The sequence below is a fragment of the Centropristis striata genome, chromosome 20, assembly GCF_030273125.1.
Source record: "Centropristis striata isolate RG_2023a ecotype Rhode Island chromosome 20, C.striata_1.0, whole genome shotgun sequence".
Taxonomy (NCBI): Eukaryota; Metazoa; Chordata; class Actinopteri; order Perciformes; family Serranidae; genus Centropristis; species Centropristis striata.
Window position 1 is genome coordinate 31,894,547 of NC_081536.1, and position 14,284 is coordinate 31,908,830.

The 14,284-nt window shown below is 38.0% G+C and overlaps 1 protein-coding gene across 1 annotated transcript in view; it reads right to left on the minus strand.

The window, feature by feature from the left end:
* LOC131993744 (regulating synaptic membrane exocytosis protein 1-like) overlaps nucleotides 1-14,284 on the minus strand; it is a 142,287-nt gene that overhangs the window by 84,677 nt on the left and 43,326 nt on the right. The window contains exon 4 of the mRNA XM_059359751.1: nucleotides 13,771-13,782. Coding sequence (XP_059215734.1) covers nucleotides 13,771-13,782 — 12 coding nt within the window. The remainder of the gene's footprint in view (nucleotides 1-13,770; nucleotides 13,783-14,284) is intronic.

Below are 14,284 nucleotides of genomic sequence, written 5' to 3' on the forward strand. Positions count from 1 at the left end.
ACCACAGTAAGACCCCCCCTGAGATGAGTTTGTGAGTGAAGGAGAGAGCCAGAGAGAGAATAGCTTCTCCACAGATGGAAACTAGGACACCAAACCCCTGTGTGTGTTTGTTTTGCGTCCTGCTGCATCTGCGTGTGTGTGTGTGTCCATCTGTGTATGTGTCTATTCCTGTCTGTCGAGGAGCTGGAGTGCGTGTCCGCATGTGCATTTGGGTGCTTGTGTGTGTGTGTGTGCGTGTGTGTGTGTGTGTGTGTGTGTTGTATGGTGAAACAATGACAAATCCAGTGGTGAAATCTTGGAGTTTGTGTAGATAGGTGTTTGTTTCCTGGAGAGAGTAACGATAAGGATTTAATTCCCAATGCAACCTCCACTGGTGCCTATATTCACACTTTCATATCCGTTTTTCTCTTAACCCATTGAAGCCTGGAAAGCGTTTACGTCGTTTTGTAGTATTTGTATAAGCTCTCAAATACTTATTGAATTTCATTTCTATCTGCTACAGAGGCTGAAAAATCTATTATTTAGTAGAAGAGTTCATACTTTTTTTTCCAGAATTTCCAGAAAATTAGAGGCTTATTTTAAAATCGCCCAGCGGTTTTTCAGGCCTCAATGGGTTAAGATACAATAACTAGTTCATATTAATATATGCCACCCTAATGCATTTGGAACAATTTGTCTATTGCTCTTCAGTCAAAATATTAGAGGTGGGGGAAAAAAACGATACAGTATAGTATTGTGATATTTTGCATGGCAAAATTATATCGATTCATGGCCGCAAATTATTATTATTTTTTTATATTTTTATTATATTATATATTATATTTAACATTTTTTTGGAATCATATGAAACTAGAAGATCTCAGGAATCTATAGCCACCATGTGCGTCAGGATATCATGTCAGGAAGTTGTTCAAGTAATGCTTCAAAAATGGCCTTTTTTATTGATGTTTCATTAAAAATGTATTGATGGTATAAACTTCCAATAATACTAATAATAACATTGTACATTTATTGATGTTCTGACCACAAGACCAACGTTGACCAACAAGCACTCTGTCTGGTTTCTTGAATGAGTCACAACAAGAATGAACCCATTTAGGCCTAAAAGTTTTTCTGGAAATTCAACAGAAACGTTTCCTACTAAATAATAGATTTTTCAGTCTCTGTAGCAGATAGAAATGAAATTCAAAAAGTATCTGAGAGCTTATAGCTGTTATATCTGAGCTCCTCCGCCATGATTTGAGTTCTGGAAAAGTCCCATCATGCATTGCGACACTCCCACGTGTATTCTGATGCATTTCATTGGCCAAGAGACCAGAAATAGGTGTAAAAAACTACAAATACTACAAAACGACGTATCTGCTTTCCCAGCTTTCATGGTAGAATAACGCAACAGCGCCCCCGGTTTTAATGGTAGAAATGCGGTAATGCTTTCCCGCCTTAAATGGGTTAATGACTCTATAATCATCTAATCTGACATGGTGACCATTGTAACAGACAGAAATCCCATGTATCCATACTTTGAAGCATAATGGGGTCGATACAAATCAAAAGAGGTGGGAGGAAAAAAATCAATCCTGCATAATATCGTGATATTTTGTGTGGTGATATTATATAGATTCATGGCCCCCAAATATCAATATATGTCGCCGTTTTTGTTTTTTTCCGGAGGCCATAGGAATATACTATATATATATATATATATATATATATATATATATATATATATATATATATATATTATAGGAATATACTGGAGATACTGATATCATATGAAACAAGAAGATCTAAGATCTATAGGCACCATGTGTGTCAGGATATTGTGTTGGGAAGATGTGGAAATAACGCTGCAAAGTTCGGCTTTTTTTAATGTTTCATTAAAAAAAATTGAGAGCAGTGAAGCTTGTTGTTTGTGAAAGTTGTTGTCGTCCAACATGTTTGATATCAGTTGAGTTCAGTTTGACTGAATACTTTGTTGGTCAGTCTGTGGGTTTGACTCTCATTGTGGAGAAATAAAAAGACTGAAGTGATTGATTTTGTTTTTGGACAACAAAAAATTCTTGATTGAATTTAATCTTGTGGACACAAAGTGCAGTTAAACAGTTAAATCGAACTACTCATCATATCGCAAAATGCTTAAAATCGTAATAATATCGTATCGTGACTCAAGTATCGGGATAAAATCGGATCGTGGGGCCAATGCGCTGATTCACACCTCTAGAAAATAATAAATGAGATAAATGAGTATCTATCTGCAGTACTTTCAGTTAGAAATTAAAACTGAATTTCCATATAACTTCATACAAATTTCTGTTAGACGTCGATACATTTGTTGGCTTACAAGCTCTCATTAAGTTTAACTTGCCTAGCATTGCCCATTGTAATTATTGGAACTCTCTTCTAATGTCATCTCTCCGACTTTTTAGCTGTCAAAAACATCTTTATCGTCACTTTTCCCTTCTTTCTGTTAATGTTAGAGCCATGTGTGAACAAGCTGGATCCACTCCACTGACAACTGTCAGAAAAGTTGTCATCAAAAGTCTATAAAGGCCATTAAACCCAACATATCTAACAGTTCAGTATAACTTTATTCTACAAATAATTACCATTAAATGATCCACTCTCGTTTTCTCCCTGGGTTAGGGTTAAAACAATAGAGCAGAAGGAGGATGAAATAGAGAGAAATGCACTTCCTAACTGACAAATCATAGCAAAGACCAAAATAGAGATGTTATCAAGCTCATTACCAGATTTTGTGTTCGGCTAATTAACAACCAGGACCACAGCCTCGGGGGAGAGAGGAGGGGTGTCTGTTAGTCACATCCGTCTGTGGGAAACCACTAAATCCCACAGTCCACTTACTCTGTTTCTTCTGCATGTTGTTAAAGTTTTCTGTCCATATTCTGAGGTAAATTAGTATCTACTGCTGTAGTGTACAACCTTTTTGAGTCGCGACCCCCAATTTAACATGCATGTTGTCCGCGACCCTCGCTCACTGAACACAATCTCACAAGCACAGTTCAGATCACCCTAAAAAGAAACAAAATGACCAAATAGGACACAAATTGACCACAAAATGATCAAAAAAGACACAAAATGACCAAAAAAGACACAAAATGACTAAAAAAAGACACAAAATGACCAAAAAAAGGAAACAAAATGACCAAAAAAGACACAAATTGACCACAAAATGACCATAAAAGACACAAAATGATCAAAAAAGACACAAAATGACTAAAAAAAAGACACAAAATGACCAAAAGAAGGAAACTAAATGACCAAAAAAGACACAAAATGACCAAAAAAGACACAAAACCACAAAATGACCAAAAATTAAGACTAAATTAAGACATTAAGGCATTAAGACTAAAACACATTAACAAATGAACACTTTAACAGAGCTGACTTCCAAAATGATTTGGCGACCCCCAGAAATCATCTCGCGACCCCAATTGGGGTCCCGACCCCAAGGTTGAGAATAGCTGGTGTACAGGACAATGTGAACACCTAGATTAGACTTGGTAGAACTCTATACTCCATAGATGTTTGTTTTTGTTGGGTTTTACTTGTTTATTTAGAATAAATACCTTTTTGGAATATACAAATGCTGTCTATTTAATGTTGTACACTGTGAATGATATGCCAACCTCTTCTATGACAAGAATTCACGATTCCTTCAACATACAATCAAATATATTTTGTGGTGTTTTATCACCACTTCACGATCACAGTTTTTGTACTGTATGTTACTCCAGGTAGCAGAGATAATTGATAACTACAGCCTGATCCAGCAAAAATTTAAAATAGACCTTTTCTATGTGTACTGTGCACCGGTATGACGTAGGGCTGGCCGATATATCGATATAAAAGATATATCGATATGTTTTACAATGTGATGTGGAATTAGACCATACATACCATATATCGAAGTAGTTCATCTTTATTTATTTATTTATATATAAACGCTGCCGTTACTAGGGTTTGTAATATTTAGTTGTTTTTGTAATTCTCGTAATGTTCGTAAAGACTGGCCTATTTTATTTCATAGGCTGTTTTTATTTAAGATATTTTTTTATTTAAATGTGCACTTAATGTAGTGTAGCTTTGATTTTAAGTTTAATTTAAGAACTGATACCTAGCCATTTTCAATGGTTTTCTTGATATTTTATTTTGGTTATTATCAAGAAAACCATGAAAAATGTCTAGATATCAGCTCTTAAATTAAACTCGTATGAGCTAGTTTTGTTGTTATCATTATATTTGTCCAAAGGACGTACCTTTAGTTGTATCAGGCATTAAAATGAACAAGAAACTGAAGACAAAAAGTGGTCTAATAATTTTTTCCTGTTGGGCTCTACTTTTCTCATTCACCTCCCAGAAAGAAAGAAAGATATTTTCTAAAAATGTTGACTTATTCCATGAGTGGGTCCATTCCACATAACAAGTACTTTTTACTTTTGAGACTTTAAGTACATTTTGATGCTGATACTTTTGTACTTTTACTTCAGTAAGTTTTGAATGCAGGACTTTTACTTGTAGTGGAGTAATTTCACAGTGTGGTATTAGTACTTTTACTGCAGTAAAGGATCTGAATACTTCTTCCTCCACTGATGAGTACACTGAACATGTAACACTACCTGCCATCGCCACAGAATGGGCCAAAACACCATGAACGCCTGCTGCCAAACAGGTGAGACTACATGTCCCCTGAAGGAGAGGAGGGGGGTATGGGAGGAGGGGCGGGACCAGGAAGTAGCCTCAGCCAATGACAGCTTGACGTATGGCACCGGCAGCATGCGAGGCGGGCGCCGTAACCGAGGGCGTCTATAAATCCTGCGCTAAGGATGAAAGACTGCCACAAAGGAGATTAGTGTCCACATCGGCTAATGAGGTACTATATCAGCACAGCCCGGCACCCGCAGTAAAATACACACACCCACACACACACCAGTGAGCTCACACGCACATGTACAGTACACACATGCACACGCACACAAAGCTCATACACAAATAAGTGCGTTTGCAGACACCCAAGTGCATTGTATTTGTACAATAAGACGTGGAACACTTGTCCTACAAGCAAGCACAATGCATGATGGGATACACACACTTAAAATACATGTATCTGAACCACACACACACACACACACACACACACACACATTATTATTATTGCCCGAATAAGCTCTGAAAATAAAGCTCTTTTCTCCATGCAAACACACAATTTAGACAATAATAAAATTGGTTTATGTAGATAAAGTTAGTAAAATAAAATAAAATAAAAATGAATAAAAAAGAGAGGGAGAGAGGGTAAGACAAGTATTTACACACTTCTCCCATAATAAGAATGTGTTGATATTTCATTGTGTTGGATTCCCCCCTAATTTTTTATTTTTTAATTTCTTTTGACACAAGCACACACACACTTTGTCTGATCCCAGTAGATAGTTGTAGTCATGACGCTGCACTTCCCTGTTTCACCACTAAATGTCTCTAGTTAGCAAACATTAATAGCACCTGGAGATGTAAGAAAGGTCTGTCTCACTGAGAGGAGGTGAATGAGTGTAAGAGAGTAAAAGTAATGAAGAAAGGGAAGTTGTGTGTTTTCCTGCTAGAGTTTTAGATTTAAACTTAGCCAGTTTTTGAATGTTAAGGGCCCAAAATACTAAAACTGAGATGATTGTGTTGATTGTAAAAAGACTTTTGCAAAGATACCAAACAGTCTGAACATTACTTAACCCTGTGGAGTCTCTAAAAGCTCCAAATAATCCAGACTTGTTGCCTCCATCCAGACTAGAAAACAAAGCAGCGTGGAGCCCTACTGTAAATTTACCTCTAAAGTTCTGGCTGTAAACTCCATGAGGCCAGTTTCAGTTTGATGATGATATACCAAGTAAAACTGGAGACAAGCTCAAATAGATTTAGTATCAAATGATAGAACTGGATGGAACCCTCTTATATGTTAGATTTGACACCTTTGTTCACATTTGCAACACATTCTTTATTGAGCATTATAGTGTTTTGAAAGTTAAAAAAGATTCAAAATCACATTTTATGTTGGACTAAAGGACTAAAAAAAGACACAAAATGACCTAAAAAAAACACAAAATGACTTAAAGACACAAAATGACTAAAAAAAGACACAAAATGACAAAAAAAAAAGACAAAATGACTAAAAAAAGAGACACAAAATGACTAAAAAAAGACACAAAGTGACTAAAAAAAGACACAACAAAAGACACAAAATGAGAAGACAAATGACCAAAAAAAACCCCACAGATGACACAAAATGACTAAAAAAAGACACAAAATGACAACAACAAAAAAAGACACAAAATAACTAAAAAAAGACACAACAAAAGACACAAAATAACTAAAAAAAGACACAACAAAAAGACACAAAATGACAAAAAAAAGACACCACAAAAGACACAAAATGACCAAAATTGTTATAAACACACAAGACACAAATAAAACAGAGTCCCACTAGAATAAAAACCAGAGTTGATGACAGTATGACACACAATCACAAGATCACATTTATGTTGGTTTTTCTTTGTTTCTTTTATACTTTAAGTACATTTTGATGCTGATACTTTTGTACTTTTACTTCAGTAAGACTTTTACTCATGGAGGAGTAATTTCACAGTGTGGTATTAGTACTTTTACTTAAGTAAAGGATCTGAATACTGCTTCCACCACTGTATGTATGCATACATGACACAGCCAAGGCCGTCTACGTTACAATGTGCGTTTGTATGTGCAGTCAAACACGGTACAGTGAGAGAGTGTTGGTGTGTGAGCCTGCTTTCATGAGCGAGCGTACAGCAACAACCAGGAGAGAGATGGCCCCCTTAAGACCAGTCAATGAGAGATGGACGTGGAGACGGACGCAGCTAGCGAGACTGGCGATCAATAGTAATCATGAGGCGCTGTGGCGTTAACAGCAGATGACACATCGCTCAGGCTTTTCTAGTGCGCTGCACCCCGACACAAAGCAGCACAAAGCCATCATTCCTTGTAGGCTCCGATCAATACATATACATTTACACAAGTATCAGGAGCATAGTAAGATTATTTTTTAGGTATTTTTGCCTTCATTTGACAGCTCATTCCTCTCAAGGTGCAGGACTAACTTTTTGGTCCCTTCGCCCCAACAATACTGTGTGAGGGGAAGACTCTGTGACGCTTGGAATAAATCTACGCAAGCATGACACAGACTTGTCACGGAGCTCATAAACACCTCCCCCGGGGGAAGCTATGACACACAGCTGTTATGTTAACATGATGGCCGGATAACTGGACAAACAGGTGATGAATGAGCATGTTGAGCCAGCGTCAATGGACAAATTCTTAAAAGTAATACAGAGAAGTTTATCTGAGATTTTCCAGAAACATATTAAACCAGACCCGGTTCTTGGGTCAGCTGCCATGGAGCTCTCTTTATAAAAAAAAAACAGAATAATGTGATTTGTTTTGTGACACTGTTAGCGAGAAGAATAATTCTGCTGAACTGGAAACAAAAAAATCCTCCAGTCTATCAAGTGTTAATGAATAGAAAAAAAAATTCACCCTGCGAGGTAAGATAAATACCTTTTACACTAAGCAACTTTTTTGCTATATTTAGCGACTTTTCAGACCCCCTTAGCGACTGCCGACAAATCCAGCGACTTTTTCTGGTGTTATTGGAGACTTTTGGAGACTCGTTCTTACTCTCGGCGGCTCGTTAAGAACTGGGGATTTCCACCGGGCGCAGAACGGTAAGAATGAGCCGAATCGGCACATTCCTCCTGCAGCAGTCTCTCCCAGCTGCAGAGCCGGAGGGGATGTTAACCCCTTAGCGCCCAGTCTGCAAATTGCTAATAGGCTAACAGTTAGCTCTGTAGCAGTAAAGTGTGTATGTGCACACACTAAAAACTAAAGTTCCTATTGTTTGTTTAAAAGTAGTGCAATAAAAATACAGATGTTTTCCCTAACATGATGAATAATCGTGATTAATTATCGTTTTGGCCAAAATCGTGCAGCCCTACTGTACACACAACCCATTCTAACGTTTTTAAAGGGAGGACAGGCTGTAGTGTTCCAGCTCACCAAGGCTTGCCTTGTTTTGTTTCAGTGTAGTGTTGATGTGCTGATACAAACTGTGGAGGCAGGTGTCAGCAAGACACAGTAGTGTCTTAAAGGTCTTCGGCGTCATCAGATTCTTATTATACCACAAAAACTGTATCAATGTTAAAAAAAAACTGCCTCTACATCTTAGTCCCAGCATGATTTGTTTTTCTTTTCTTTCTTTCTTTTCAAAAGTTTGTTTATCTTGTATTTTCACTGATCATTTAGATAAACGGAAACCAACACTACATCTATGGTTAACCCATAGGAACCTATGGTGACACCTGTGTAACAAACACTTTAAATCTTCTAGAATCTCCCATATTCAGCTTTATGCTTCACATTAACTCATTAAATCCCTAAGCGACATATACTCAACACCCTGGTGTGGTGGTCATGTGACTGGGACAGGAAGTGACTTCTCCAAAATGTGGCTGTGACTGGAAACAGAAATGTGAAAAAGTAGCTAATTTTAAAAAGCATATTATTTGTCACGAGGCTAAGTTTAAACCCATTTAACAATTCTAATCTGTTAATAGGGTGTCTTGTATTGCATTTGACTTGTTCTGACTATATTTCTTGCATAAATTAAAGTCGCAATTTTGATAAATGTTGTGAAGATGCAAAAGAAAAAGGTAAATTTGTGTCTCTGTGAGCAGAAAATGTGTCTAGTTTTTTTCTATTTTAAAATAAAGAAATATCACAAACATAAATACCATAAACGCCCATTGTAACGTTTATGTCACATCACAGATCTTTGACATTTAGGGGTAGAATTTCTTTTTAAAAACATCAGAAATGTGTTCTATGTGGTCCACTTATAGAACACGTCCTTTAAAGGAACACTCCACCGTTTTTTCATATTAAAACATGCGCAGTAATATCATCACCCCTGACGGAAGTGAGAGGGAGCGGAAGTGATGATATTACTGCGCCGAGTCGAAGTGCTCCCAAGTGCTATTCCGCCATACATTATAGTTCTCCTTTTTATCCGCTTCGAAAAGCGCCACGTTTTATTTTGTGTCGCCATACTTGGTCGTTTAACTACTCGTGTAGCTGTATTTAAATAGGGAAAACGTGGAGGAGTTTGGTCGCTTCTAACTGTCCATCTGTGTGGATCCTAATGAATGAACTGGGCTAAGCTAAGTGCTAGCCAAGTAGCTCCGCGCGCCAGGGCGATTGAGTGCACGCATTGAGACGCAAGAGGTCTGTATCAACTCGTCTTACTTGACCGAATAACATGTTTTAATATGAAAAAACGGTGGAGTGTTCCTTTAAGGATAACTGGGTCTGGGTTCTTATGGTTACCAGCACCAGTGGGCAGTGGATACCAGTGGATGAGGCAGTAATTCTGCCAGTAATTCTGAATCAGAACTGGTGTAAAAACAGCCGTCCACCACCAGTGCTCAACGATTTGAGTTATAGTCACATAAAAGCACAGACCCCCCACAGAAATACAACCCTGGACATTACAATTAGAGAGAGGAGAGGTGTTATTGTGCGCGTGTGTGTGCGCATGTGTGTGTCTGTGTGTGTGAAACAGCCACACACACACAACACTCTTCTCTAGTCTCCCGTGAGAGGAGGAATCAAGACTTCAAAAATGGCCCTTTCTGTGAGAAACACTTGGCTTCAGTACAACACACACTCATCTCTCCTTGAGAGCTCAGCCATCACTGCAGATAATGAGCGCTGAATATCATTAGCACAACACACCAGGCTGCATGCACCACACACTGTATATCGTTATGCTTATTAAAACTTTATCTATCTCGCTTATCATCGACTTTCAAACATGTTCTTTGAAATACGAGACAGAGCGCTCAATGCAGTTCATTCAGCACCAAAACTAGAATACGCTGAGGGGACAGCAGGACTTTTGTAATGAGGCAAATAATTAAATATCCAGCCTGAGAACGTCACCTTGGGCAGTTTACTGTGTGGATAACTACACATGGGTTGATAAAGATGGTAATATATCCATAAAAAAATATATATCCATAACTTTGTGGGTGTTTTTCGCCAGTTTACAGAACGGGTAGGTCATGGTAATTAGCTGCAGCTAGTTCAGACATGGACTAAAGCACTGGTTCCCAACCTTTTTCTTGAGGGACCCACATTTTTACCATTGTAAACTTTGGCGACCCCCCCGTTGAACATTGCTTCTATGAAACCGAACTCAATGTGACTTTCATGGTACCCTCTCTTTTTCTTTTTGAGATATTCAGCATTTTCGTCTCCCTGACGCTTCGCCATTTTTCCATTAGCTCTGTGCTAGGTGAGGTTACCACTAGGTGAGGTTACCGCTAGCTGAGGTTACCACTAGGTGAGGTTACCGTTAGGTGAGGTTACCACTAGATGAGGTTACCGATAGGTGAGGTTACCGCTAGCTGAGGTTACCGTTAGGTGAGGTTACCACTAGATGAGGTTACCGATAGGTGAGGTTACCGCTAGGTGAGGTTACCGCTAGGTGAGGTTAACGCTAGCTGAGGTTAACGCTAGCTGAGGTTACCGTTAGGTGAGGTTACCGCTAGCTGAGGTTACCGCTAGCTGAAGTCAGAATATTTTTCATTCCATTTCAAAAACCAACATAAATGTGATCTTGTGATTGTGTGTGATCCTGTCATCAACTCTGGTTTTTATTTTAGTGGGACTCTATTTTATTTGTGTCTTGTGTGTTTAGCATGAGAAATTTTGTCATTTTGTGTATTTTTTAAGTCATTTCGTGTCTTATTTGGTCATTTTATGTCTTTTTTCGTCCTTTAGCCCAACACAAAATATGATTTTGAATCTTTTTTTTACGTTCAAAACACTATCATGCTCAATAAATAATTGTAAATGTTGCAAATGTGAACAAAGGTGTCAAATCTAACATATAAGAGGGTTCCATCCAGTTCTATCATTTTATAGTAAATATATTTGAGCTTGTCTCCAGTTTTACTTGGTATATCATCATCAAACTGAAACTGGCCTCATGGAGTTTACAGCCAGAACTTTAGAGGTAAATTTAAAACCTGATTCGATGATCAGTCGACAATAAATAGGACTCGACCTCGACTGTTTCACTGTGGTAACTCCTGGGAAGTCAAATAAATATATATATTGTGTGCTCCATATTCCCAGGAAGTGAACCACATGAACCCAGTTTAAAAGCACTTAACTGTTACACTGTTATACTGATCCAGACGATACAACACACTGATACATCAGTCGGGCCCAGAAATATCCTTGCCAACACTTTCACTTTAACTTTGAGTGTTTAGTTTGAGTAGAGAGGGAAAAAAAAGTAACTTTGCACTTTTGGGCCGCTGTGCCAGGCAAGATTAATCAATCCCCAAGTAATTAAATGAATCCATGTCCCGCTATACAGCCAGTGCTACATAAGGCCTCCATTCTGCCAAAACTTTCCTCTTTAGAGCCAGTGATTGTTGTACCCAGCTTTAGCAAAGGGAGTGAGGCTGCTATGTACAGCACACCAAAGCACTCTTGGACAGCCGTGGCGTTCGAGCCCGGCCAAGTATCATCAAAGTGCCGGTTTGGCAGCTGCCCTGAGGGAAGACCGCCAAGGCCAAGTAAGGTTCTAAACCTGACACAACTACACAAGCAGAGGAAGGTGTTAAAGGAATGTCCGCCGGGAACGTTTTCTCCAGCAGGATCATATCGGATGATTCTGCTTAACTCTTGTTTAACCAGGCCGCAAGACGGGGGAAGTCACAGCAATACACCGAAGACTGATGTGTTACAAACCCCACAACACATCCTCACTCCCAACGCGGCAGATATGGCGCTCTAGGGTTCAGGTGTTAGTTGAAAAAAGCTTGGTGTGTCTCATATGGATGCTAAAGGGTGCCATGTGCTGTGGTTTGTGTTGGTGCTTGGTTCTGGGTTTGATGCAGGGGTCTCTAACTCAGATTACCGGGGGGCCGCTGGTGGCAGTTCCAAAATGACCAAAAACAGACACAAAATTACAAAAAAAGACACAAAATGACCAGAAAAAAAGACACAAAATGACAGAAAAAAAACTAAATTACTAAAAGACACAAAAGACCACAAAAGACACAAAATTACAAAAAAAAGACACAAAATTATTTAAAAGACACACAATTATTAAAAAAAGACACAAAATGACACAAAAAGACACAAAATGACCAAAAAGACACAAAATTACTAAAAAAAGACATAAAATCATTTTAAAGACACAAAATGATTTAAAAAGACACAACATTATTAAAGAAAGAAACATAATTATTTAAAAAAGACGCAAAATTATTTAAAAAAGACAAAAAATTATTTAAAAAAAAAAAGACACAAAATTACCCAAAAAAGTAAATAAAGGGACCTTCCACACACAACATGGTAAAGTGCCATTCATATAAAACTCACATTAAACTTTCATATCAAGGTGGGGGCCACAAAATATCGTCACAAGGGCCACAATTAGCCCGAGGGCTGCGAGTTTGAGACCCATGATTTACAGCAATGGAGCGGGCCAATACACCAAAGACTGATGTGTTACAAACCCCACAACACATCCTCACTCCCAAAGCGTCAGATATGGCGCTCTAGGGTTCAGGTGTGAGTTGAAAAAGCTTGGTGTGTCTCATATGGATGCTAAAGGGTGCCATGTGCTTCTGTATCTGACACCAAGGGGAACAGAACAAACAAAATAGCTGTGGTTTGTGTTGGTGCTTGGTTCTGGGTTTGATGCAGGGGTCTCAAACTCAGATTACCTGGGGGCCACTGGTGGCAGTATCGAAATTACCAAAAAAAGACACAAAATTACTAAAAAAAGACACAAAATGACAAAAAAAAAGACACAAAATGACCAGAAAAAAACTAAATTACTTAAAGACACAAAATTACAAAAAGACACAAAATTATTAAAAAAAGACACAAAATGACCAAAAAGAAGACATAAAATTACTAAAAGACACATAATTATTTTAAAAAGACACAAAATTACAAAAAAAGACACAAAATGACCAGAGAAAAAGACACAAAATTACAGAAAAAAAACTAAATTACTTAAAGACACAAAATTACAAAAAAAAGACACAAAATTATTAAAAATGACACAAAATGACCAAAAAGAAGCCATAAAATTACTAAAAGAATACAAATACAAAAATATTTTTAAAAAGACAGAATTATTTAAAAAAGACACAAAATTACCAAAAAAAGTAATTAAAGGGACCTTCCACACATAACACGGTAAAGTGCCATTCATATAAAACTCACATTAAACTTTCATATCAAGGTGAGGGCCACAAAATATCATCACGAGGGCCACAACTGGCCCGCGGGCCGCGAGTTTGAAACCCATGCTATAGAAACATCAGTAAATATGGAAAAAGAATGGATGAATGGATGGTTTTTAGTGAAGATGATGTAGTTGAGTCCAGGAGATCATTGTACGTGGAGGTGATGAAAGTATCTCTGACCACCATACTACTACTACTACTACTACTACTACTACTGCTACAGGTACAACATGTACCACTTGTAATACTGGAGACACATGGACAGACAGAAAGACTGAGAGGTACACACACATACACACATACATACATACATACTGTCTGAACCCATTAAGACAGATCGTCTTAAAGGTTGCAGGCAGAGTTATGTAGTCCAGAAAAGAAAAAAAAACACAGCACTCACCACTTTGTCCTCCTGCAGCCCAGTCAGCCATCCATGTATAATGAAAAGAAAGACAGAGAGAATGTGAGCAAAGATGATATCTGAAAGCATGGCAATGATCCTACAGCCCTACCACTAACCAACACAGAGGTATTTCAGTTTCCAGTAATGTTACCAACAATACCGAATAAAAACCAATATGCTAGACCAGGAGTAGGCAACCTGTGGCTCCCTCTGGCTTTGACCAAAAAATTATACAAAGTAAGTTATTTCTTCACATTTTAGTTTTAATTTTCATGGTGTGGACCCCAATCAATTTGTTTTCTTCAATTGTAAAAATCTGTGGTTTATAAACGGCAGAAAAACATTTTCTTTTTACATTTTTGTCAACTAAAATGTATATCATAGCTTATGAAAGTGTATGGCCTGGCACCTTAACATCTAAATTTTGCCAACTTCAAGTCTAGTTTTGAGTTTCCTTTGCCAGTCTAGCTTTCCTGAGATATTTCTCAGGATTCTAGCTAGGGGTGTGCCA